This window comes from Vigna unguiculata, chromosome 3 (genome assembly GCF_037176805.1).
Source record: "Vigna unguiculata cultivar grain cowpea cultivar isolate G323 ecotype 2 chromosome 3, ASM3717680v1, whole genome shotgun sequence".
NCBI lineage: Eukaryota > Viridiplantae > Streptophyta > Magnoliopsida > Fabales > Fabaceae > Vigna > Vigna unguiculata.
The window spans coordinates 65,750,555-65,760,609 of record NC_140794.1 but is presented as its reverse complement, the minus strand read 5'-3'; the positions used below and the strand labels follow the sequence as shown (position 1 = coordinate 65,760,609).

Genomic DNA, 10,055 nt, shown 5'->3' with positions numbered 1-10,055 from the left:
GATTCAGAAAGGACGAACATAAGTTACTGTTTCCAAATTATTCCCATGAAAGTGAGAATACATACATACATATATATTCATAATTATTGGGTTCTGAAAAACAGTATAATTTATAAAATACATATTACCAGAGACGGTATGAAGGAAGTGAGAATGGTGCGGTGAGGGAGTCACTCGGGGAACGTGAGAGCGGTGATGAGAGGCTCGAAATGGGGGAAGCGAGCGAGGAGGTAAGAAGGTTTAGCGAGCTCGAAGTCCTGGTACTGAAACGCAGGTGCACAGGTGCATCCTACAAGAGAGTAGTTCCTCTCACCGTCTCTTGGAGCAGCAGGTTTGAAGACACCATCGGTGGAGAAGGTGTAATCGTTGGTGGGAAAAGAGCCAAACCAGACGTTGGGAGCCACTGTGTACTGCGGCATCTGATTCTCACCGAGATCCGATCCAAGGCAAGTGAACTTCACACTCCCATCTTTCTCATTCAATTCCACAACCTGGACAACGGTTAAAAAAATTTAATTGAATTGATATTAGGTTAAAGAGAGAGAGAGAGAAGCATGCGTACGGTGATAGGGTCGCCGATGTAATGATGCCAGGTTTCGGCGCAGGGAATGCGGTGGAGGCGAGAGAGGGTTCCGGAGGGAAGGAGGAAGTAGATGGAGGTGGAGACAGGGCGGTCGACTTTGTATTCCGGCGGGAGCTGAGAGGTGGAAAGATGAACGGAATGGTCTCGGAATGTTTCGACGTAGAAGCCACCTTCTGGGTGAGGCTGCAGATTCAGCTTCTTCGCTATCTCTGATGCCGTCAAACTCATTCTCCTTTCTCTGCAGATCCGATCAATGCCCTTCACGATTCTTTCTTTATTTCAAACACCTTATCTGCACAAAGTTCAAAATCAGATTACAATTTTTCAAACTTTGCTATCGCGTGCTTGGTAGGTGGGGAATGGAGACGCAAAGCACCGTGATTTTTTCTATGGCTAATCACTCACTCTGTCTTTCAAAAGGTTTAGTTCATCGTCATTTACATTACTTTAATTCTTTGTGGCAGGTAACACTGTGTCTATTTCCTACCATTTTCTCTAATAAAATCTATCTTATTGTCGGATGGGTTATTTTATGGTGTGTAATTAAAACAAATATTTATAATTTTTACTAATGAATATTCTCATATATTTTTTTAACTTTAAACAAAATCATTTAAAATATGATTTAAATGAAAATCATAAAAAATATTGATACAAAGTGTAAATAAATTTGATTTTCTTTCGACATGCACTCATGATGTGCAACCGAAAGTTAACCGGTTAATCTGCTTATCATTTTATGTTTTTATTTATTTTTTAATTTGTATGTTGTCATAAGAAAATGGAAGATAAATTAAGGAAATTATACACCGACAATAAAGATTTGATACATTCTGATTTTTTTTTTCTTTTTATGTATACTGTATACACATTTTAACTATTTGAGTGTTGTCTTTTGCACTAAAAATGTTGAAGAAGTGTTTCACGCTATTGGAAATGCTTAGTTTATATTTTAAGGTATGTCGATTTTATAGTGATATAAATTATTGTATTTTTTATGGATGTCATGTTTGTTTTTAATTATATATGTTATAGATGTGGAAGACAGTAATTTTCAGACCAAAATGCATGATGTTAAATATTAAACTTCTTTTCAATAATGATATGTTATAATTTTTTTATTTTATTTTTATGTAGGCCAAAAGAACTTGTGGGCCTAATATAGGTCACGCTAGGGGGCCAATATAGTTAATGTTGGGATATCAAAATTTCTTAACTTGGCCAATAATATAGGTCACGCCAGGTCGGGCTGGATTTTGGGAGTTCATTTTATTGTGTAAAAGTGACCTTCGAATTATTAATTAGGAACAGCTTTCTGGAACAGGATTTTCAGAATATTTAAAAGAACATTTACCGATCAAATTTTTCTTAAACAGGAAACAAGATTTTTGAAATAAGAAATGTGTAAAATATATTTTGAAATACGGTTTTTTGGAATAGGTTTTCGAGAAAAACTTTTTGAAACACATATAGTATCTTTTAGAATAATTTTTTCAGAATACTCCTATATGAAATAAATTTTGAAAGAAGGTTTTCGGAATGCATGAAATATTTTTCTGGAAAAAACTTTTTCAAATGAATTCTTTTAGCATTTTCTCTCTTCTTCTTCTTCCTCTGCGATAGCGGTTCAGCGGTGACAGGCAACAATAATGACGACGATGGTATGGTGGAATGTTGAAGGTTATTTGAGTATTTTTCTTATGGAGTGCAGGAAGAAATTAAAAAAAATTAAAAATTAAAAATTAAAAATATTATGTTTTGACACGTGTTTAGTGTTAATTTTAACTTAACAGAAATAATTAAATGAAATCCTTTTAAATAATTAGATATTAAATTAAACTAACCAATAATAAAAAATTAAATTGAATTAAAAAAAAATTAGGAGAATAAATCAATTATTATATATACTTTTTATATTGTTCTGTTTTGAGTCCCATTAACTCACAGCCAAATTTCTATTCAGTATCTTTGTCATTCATAAACAAATAAACCCTATAATTAAATAAATTAAACTTTAAACATAAATTTAATTTAATTGTAACCTTTTAATAAATTCACTCACTGATATAGAAAAAATAAGGTTAAATTACTCTTTTAGTTTCTCTATTTGTCATGAAATTTCATTTTGGTCGTTGTCTCAATTTGGTCTCATTTTCTTAAAAAGTCCTTACTGTTAACTTTGACCAGATGGTGTTAAGTCAACGCCACGTGTCAATTTATGTTTTTTTTTAATTTTTTTATTTTTGACACGTGTCACTTCACATTTGTGCCACGTGTTAAAGTGACTCAATTTGGTCCCTATATTTGTTTTTAGTTTCAATTTAGTCCCATTTTTTGTAAAAATGAAGCAATATTATCCTCCTTAGATTGAGACTCAATTTAATCTTTGTATACAACTTATGATGATATTCTTAATAAAATTGACGTTTTTATTAAATATTTGTAGAAATATTTTTAAATAAGTTTTTTTTTAGTTTTATTATTAAACAAAGTTAAACCCCAAACTTAATTTCAAAAGTTAACAATTTTGTCATCATATATAAAGGTATCACGTGTATCATATTATACAAACTTAGTAAAAATTAAAAATCAAATAACTTGTCACACATAAGTTTAAGAACTAAATTTCAAGTTCAAAACAAAATCAAAGTCTAATGTTTTGTGTAGAATTTAAAGTTAATTTAAAATATTTATAGAAATATTTAATAAAAACATTAATTTTAGTAAGAATATCACCATAAAATTTATAAAAAAATAATTTTAGTAACAATTTAAGGGAGGACAATATTGCTTCATTTTTACAAAAATTGGAACTAAATTGAAACTAAAAACAAATATAGGGACCACATTTAGTCACTTTGACACGTGATACACAACTGTGAAGTGATACGTGTCAAAAATAAAAATAAAATTTAAAAATTTTAAAAAAAATTAAAAAATCCAGAAATTGACACGTAGCGTTGACTTTAACACCGTTTGGTCAAAGTTAACGGTGATGACCAAATTGAGTCATTTTTAAGATAATGAGGATTAAATTGAGACAACGAAAGACTTGAGTACTATAATGAAATTTCATGATAAATAGAGTGACCAAAAGAGTAATTTAACAAAAAAAATAAATAAAAGAAACCAAGTACTTACAACTTTAGTTTATGAAATCATGAATTTTAATTTTTTTGGTAAAAATATATTATTAAGAATATTTATCGAGAAAAAAACCATATAAAAATAGAATGTTTGACATTTTGTAGAATAATCTCATTCAGCTTTGTCGTGGTTTTTTCTTGCTTTTCTCACATGGTATCTTAAACCCATAGAAATTGTCTTCAGCATTGGTTGACTTTGGAAATTCATGAGAAGTCGAACTGAGCTACTTCCCTGGCAAAAACCCATTGCATTGGTTGAGTTCAGAAGGAGGAGGGTTGATTTCTGTATCAGTTCATGGCGAATCATGGAGATTTTACGTATGATGTTTTTATGAGTTTCAAGGGCGAAAACGGGACTCGCTACGCGTTCACCGATCATCTCTACCGAGCTTTGCTCCGTCACGGAATCAACGCCTTCAGAGACGATCAGAGTCTCCGGAGCGGGGACGAAATCCGTCCTTCTCTGCTTCAGGCAATCGAAGCTTCCAGAATCTCTTTGGTCGTGCTCTGTCAAAACTACGCATCTTCCTCTTGGTGCCTTGACGAACTGGCCAAGATCATTCACTGCTACGAAAACAAAGGAAAGCATGTCGTTGCAATTTTTTATTTGGTGGAACCTTCGGATGTACGGTACCAGAAAAACAGTTACGCAACTGCCATGAGTAAACATGAAAGCAGATATGGAAAAGACTCGGAGAAGGTTAAAACATGGCGATCGGCTTTGGCCAGAGTTTGCGACCTAACCGGAATACACTACAGGAACCATATGTAAGTTCCGATCCTATATCTGTTTATCAACTCATCACGTACATACTACTTCTTACGCTTCAAAATTACTTGTTTTAATTTTTCTGGCTGTACTGTTTAAATGGTTTACGTTTCTATTCGAACTTATAGAGATTAAAATGAATTTAAAAGCGTAACACGTAAGTGCTAAAAGGTATTGATGATGTGTAGATGAAGTGACCAAATAAGTAATTCAACCTAACTATAATTAAATATCATTATTATTAGTTTAATAGGGATATGAATTGCTTCTGTTCATATGTCAACAAATTTACCACGCATAATTGTTTTTTATTGGATAAGAACGTTAAAAAGTATATGTATTATTTATTCCAGTATTAATGGAGTAATCTGGTAAGTAGAACATTTTTATTGTGTTAGTTCTATGTTAGTTTCTGTTCTGTGTTCCCAATTACAGTGTAAGATTTTAATTAGCTATTACGACTTTCTTTTGCCGTTTATTATAAAATGAATAGGCATAAGTATTGCGTGCCTATGCAGGTATGAAACTGAGGTTATTGAGAAGATTGTGAAAGATACCTCAGCTAAACTGCCTCCCATGCCTTTACAAATCAAGCACCTAGTTGGACTTGATTCTCGTTTTGAACGGGTGAAATCTCTAATAGATGTTGAATCAAATGATGAAGTTTGTATACTGGGGATCTATGGGGTTGGCGGAATTGGCAAAACCACATTTGCTGTGGATCTGTATAACAAGATCAGGCATCATTTTGAAGCTGCAAGTTTTCTGGCTAATGTCAGAGAAAAAACAAATAAAAGCATTAAGGGCCTGGAGGATCTCCAAAGGACACTTCTGTCTGAGATGGGTGAAGAGACAGAAACCATTATTGGCAGTACATTTAAAGGAAGTTCTGAAATAAAGTGCAGGCTTGGACATAAAAGAGTTCTTCTGGTTGTGGATGATGTTGATTCTGTAAAACAATTGGAAGCATTAGCTGGAGGATATGATTGGTTTGGTCGTGGTAGCAGGATCATTATAACAACAAGAGATAAAGATGTTCTACATAAGCATGATGTTGAAATTAAAGGATATGAAATGGAGGAGCTAAATTATCATGAATCCCTTGAACTCTTTTGTTGGTATGCCTTTAATAGGAGCAGTCCTGCAGAAAACTTTGCTAGCATCTCTACTTCTGCAGTAAGATATGCAAAGGGTATTCCGTTGGCCTTAAGAGTAATAGGCTCCAATTTGAAGGGTAGGGGTCCTGAAAAATGGGAGACTGAATTACAGAAATATAGGAAGGTTCCAGATTCGGAGATTCAAGGTGTACTGGAAATAAGCTACACAAGCCTATCCAACTTGGACCAGAAAATTTTCCTGGACATTGCATGTTTCTTCAAAGGGGAAAGGTGGGATTATGTCAAAAGGATACTAGATGCTTGTGATTTCAACCCGGATATACAAGTATTTGTTAGTAAATGTCTCATATCTGTTGATGAAAACGGTTGCTTGGAAATGCATGATCTACTACAAGACATGGGTAGAGAGATTGTTCGGAAGGAATCGCCATCAAACCCTGGTTACCGCAGCAGATTATGGTCTCATAAAGATGTTCATGAAGTACTTAAAGAAAACTCTGTGAGAATCTTGACCATTTTATACTTTTAGTTACCTTTACATGTTTGTGTACTTTGGCAAATGTATTTTGTGTGTGTGTGTGTGTTTTTACCAGCTGCAAATGTATTCTATGTTAATTCTCTTCATGTACACGCATTTCCACAGGGAAGTTATGCAGTTGAAGGAATAATGCTTTATCCCCAAAAACAAGAAAAAATAGATTATTGGACTATGACAGCCTTCAAGAAGATGAAGAACCTCAGAATTTTGATTGTTCGCAATGCAATATTTTCGTATGGTCCTAGTTATCTTCCAAATAGTTTACGGCTAATCGATTGGAAGGGGTACCCATCAAAGTCTTTTCCGCCAGATTTTTATCCCCACAGAATTGTTGACTTCAAGTTACCTCATAGTTCTCTGATATTTGAAAAGCCATTTCAGGTACACACATTTGCTTTCTCCTTCTATCCCCCCGAACCATGTGGCAACACTGTTCATGATTTAAAGCCTAATGTAATGGACTATGCTCTAATCACTTTAATTATGTTTTGTTTCGCAGAGATTTGAGGATTTAACATTCATCAATCTTTGCCATTGTCAATTCATAACTCAAATTCCTGACCTGTCTGGAGCTAAAAGCTTGAAGGTACTTACACTTGATCAATGCTATAAACTGGCAAGGTTCGATAAATCCATTGGGTTTATGCCTAACCTTGTGTATTTAAGTGCTTCAGAGTGCACTCAGCTCACAAGTTTTGTGCCAAAGATGTATTTGCCCTCTCTCGAAGTGCTTTCATTTAATTTTTGCAGAAGACTTGAACACTTCCCACATGTAATGCACAAAATGGATAAGCCATTAAAGATATACATGATGAGTACTGCCATTAAAAAGATTCCGACATCCATTGGTAACCTTACTGGACTTGAGCATATGGACATGTCAGTTTGCAAAGAGCTTAAAAATCTGCCAAGTAGCTTCTTTTTGCTTCCAAAACTTGTCACTTTAAAAGTTGATGAATGCTCTCAACTTGGAGAATCATTTCAAAGGTTCCGAGAGAGTCGCCATTCAGTGGCAAATGGCAGTTCAAATTTAGTGACACTTCAGTTTCGTGAGACTAATCCATCATATGAAGATCTTTGTGCCATTCTTGAAATTTTTCCAAAATTAGAAGACTTAAATGTATCACACAACGGATTTGTAGCCCTACCAAACATCATCAGAGGATCTTCTCACTTGAAAAGTCTTGATGTGAGTTTCTGCAGGAATCTTAAGGAAATTCCAGAACTTCCCTTAAGTATTCAGAAAGTAGATGCAAGATACTGTCAGTCCTTAACTTCAGAGGCATCAAGCATGCTATGGTCTAAGGTTTAATTACATTCACCGTACCATTATTCTTATAATGCAAGATACTGTAATTCCATAAAAATGGTATGTTGATGCAAACACACTGAGGTCTTTCGTTGTGTGACAGGTCTCAGAAGAGATCCAAAGAATGCAAGTTGTAATGCCGATGCTGAAAAGAGAAATACCTGAATGGTTTGACTGCATTGGCACTAAAGATATTCCACATTTCTGGGCTCGCAGAAAGTTTCCCGTTGTTGCTTTATCATTAGTTTTCCAGGAACCGAAAAAGAAACTGTCTGATTTTGAACATGCGTTCCAGTCAGCTGTAGAATCGTTCACTGGATTTGTGAACTGGCACACTGTAAGCCTCCACTTGTTTATTGACGGACAAGAAATATATGGTAGAGATTACCACTGTTTCAACGTTGGAGAAGATCATGTGTTATTTTGTGATCTGCGAGTCTTGTTCAGGGATGAAGAGTGGCAGGGCCTTGACGCGAGCCTTGGAGATGATTGGAAGTCCATTCAGGTTCAATACGAATCAGACCTGATTCTGAGTCATTGGGGAGTTAATGTGTACGAGCAAGAAACAAACATGGATGATATCCAGTTCAGGTTTCCCATTCCCAGCTCCACTAGGAACTTAATTCCATCATCACTTTTGGTTCCAAAAGTTTGTCCAAAGCAGAAAATGAAACATATGCTGGAAAGTTTTGATCCACGAGACATCTTTAACATGAATCTGTCTCTGATAGAGTCAGAAGAAGGTCCAAGCAGGTCTGGAAAAGTACTTTTGAGGACCTGGAGGAATGCGAAGGCTGAGATTACCGAGGAAGCTTCAGTTTCAGTCTACGGGGCAAGTTTAAAGCAAGAACACGAAGAATCTGTTGACGATGTAGTAGAGGTTTTAGAGATGATAAAGGAGAATGTACCCAAACATTTTTCTGATTCAAACCCTGAAGAAATGCAATTGTTTGGTGGATTTGTAGAAAGATTGTTGAGGGCACGGGTAGAAGTAATGAAGGAAAACGGGTTGGACATGGGTATGCCTATTCTTCTAGAGTACACTGACGTAGGAGGATCTAAATATCGACGCTTTTGGGGAGTGTTGCAGTTAAAAGTGGGAGATCCATTTTACAAAGCAGTGTTGAGGAAATATAACCAACTTTCATGGGAATTTTCGACTAGCAACAGAGCCTCCAGCTCAGGCACGTGGTTTGAAAACTTGAGGATAACCATTGTTTTGTTGAAATGCTTGGATCCAGCCATGGAGGCAGCTTCAGGCTTTGGCTATGAGGAATCCTTGGAGGAAGGATACTACGATCCTGAATTGGCAGAATTAATGATGAGGATTGAGCAAGATGCCATGGGATTTAATAAATCTTACGGCAAAATGAAGGCATGTATTGTTCGAACCGATGAATCAGTTTCTCCACAGTATTTATTTGAGACATTAATGTTCAGAAGATTAATAGCTTTGGGAAAATTGACAACGTTTGGATTTATAACTAAGTTCAAGATAACACCGTATGGGAATATAAGGGTTGAGGACGATCCTTTCCGCATTCCGAAGACGTGCTTCTGGAGTTTGATCTTGGTTCTTCATCTACTTTTCTTCATAATCATATGGTTATTTTGTTTCGTAGGATATGTGGGGCTTTTTATTTGCAGGATACCAGTAATAGGAAAGATATTAGTGTGTGGTTGGTGGCTTCTCATGCAAGTTCTTGTGTCTTGTAAATACTTGTATCATAGAATGGGTAAGATTATGAAGATAAAGAAGAAGGACTTGTAAAAAAATAGTAGCAAAGCAATGCTGGGAGTTAGAAGTTATTTTGGTAAAATATTCGTCCACAATTATCTACAATGGTTGAATTGGGAGAGGACTTTTGCTGAATCACATCGAGGTTTGATCTTAATCCTCTACACCCATGCAAGAGTTAATGTTGATATTAGTTGTTCTTTGCTTTCATGCAACGCCTTTACCTTAATGAAATTGTACAATTTGGATCATGCAGAGATGACTTAGATGATGGATTAGGACGAGTAGCGAGAGAAGGAGAATGGGTCGTTTTGGGAAAATAGTATAAGTTCTAACTGTTATGTATTTTGTTCAATTGGTGGATTGGACAAAAGCAGATGTTTCCATTTATTACAGCCACTGGCATTGACTCATTAAGTACGTAAAACAAGAAGTTATAATATTTAATGAATGTGGATTGGTGTGAAAAATTTAGGAGGAATGAAATCACGTAACATTTTTTTTTTAAGTTTTGTCGAAGAAAAAGTTGAAAAGAAAAGGGGGAATTTGACTTTTATAAATACAAAAATATTTCTTTTTATTTTATTTTTAAACTCTTTTTCATCTTTCTTGCCGCCTCAAGGTAGACTTACTGAGAGATGAGAAAATTTGATCACATAAGATTTATATAGGATTATTTTATATATATATATAAGAATTGACAACAGATAATTTTAAAGATTTGCAAGACTTTCGAAATTAATTTTTATTTATTTATACTCAAATTTTCATCATTTTATGTATATTTTTTCAACCAAATCTTTTTAAAAAATTTATATTACTTTTTATATATTTTTACTCTACTAACTCATTTT

At 34.7% G+C, this 10,055-nt stretch overlaps 2 protein-coding genes across 3 annotated transcripts; one reads left to right on the top strand and one right to left on the bottom strand.

The window, feature by feature from the left end:
• On the bottom strand, window positions 1–1,018 carry LOC114176384 (uncharacterized). The gene is made up of 2 exons (XM_028061423.2): window positions 563–1,018; window positions 1–491 (listed from the first exon to the last, which is right to left on the bottom strand). The coding sequence occupies exons 1-2, from the start codon at window positions 809–811 to the stop codon at window positions 171–173; spliced, it is 570 nt and encodes a 189-aa protein (XP_027917224.1). The 5' UTR covers window positions 812–1,018; the 3' UTR covers window positions 1–170.
• A 2,836-nt stretch (window positions 1,019–3,854) lies between these two features.
• Window positions 3,855–9,671, top strand: LOC114178864 (TMV resistance protein N-like). 2 transcript variants are annotated; one of them, XR_014994089.1, is made up of 6 exons: window positions 3,855–4,497; window positions 5,017–6,115; window positions 6,260–6,535; window positions 6,654–7,460; window positions 7,567–9,346; window positions 9,458–9,671. XR_014994089.1 is itself a non-coding variant. In XM_028064988.2 (5 exons), the coding sequence occupies exons 1-5, from the start codon at window positions 4,025–4,027 to the stop codon at window positions 9,232–9,234; spliced, it is 4,323 nt and encodes a 1,440-aa protein (XP_027920789.1). In that variant the 5' UTR covers window positions 3,855–4,024; the 3' UTR covers window positions 9,235–9,671. The 2 variants fall into 2 exon arrangements, 1 of the variants encoding a protein (XP_027920789.1); XM_028064988.2 differs by having other exon boundaries at window positions 7,567–9,671.
• The last annotated feature ends 384 nt before the right edge of the window (window positions 9,672–10,055 follow it).

Coding starts and splice junctions, on each gene's coding strand:
- LOC114176384 (XM_028061423.2), bottom strand. CDS start 811: ATGAGTTTGACGGCATCAGAGATAGCGAAGAAGCTGAATCTGCAGCCT. Junction 492..562: donor ACATCGGCGACCCTATCACC/GTACGCATGCTT, acceptor ACCGTTGTCCAG/GTTGTGGAATTGAATGAGAA.
- LOC114178864 (XM_028064988.2), top strand. CDS start 4,025: ATGGCGAATCATGGAGATTTTACGTATGATGTTTTTATGAGTTTCAAG. Junction 4,498..5,016: donor ATACACTACAGGAACCATAT/GTAAGTTCCGAT, acceptor GTGCCTATGCAG/GTATGAAACTGAGGTTATTG. Junction 7,461..7,566: donor CAAGCATGCTATGGTCTAAG/GTTTAATTACAT, acceptor GTTGTGTGACAG/GTCTCAGAAGAGATCCAAAG.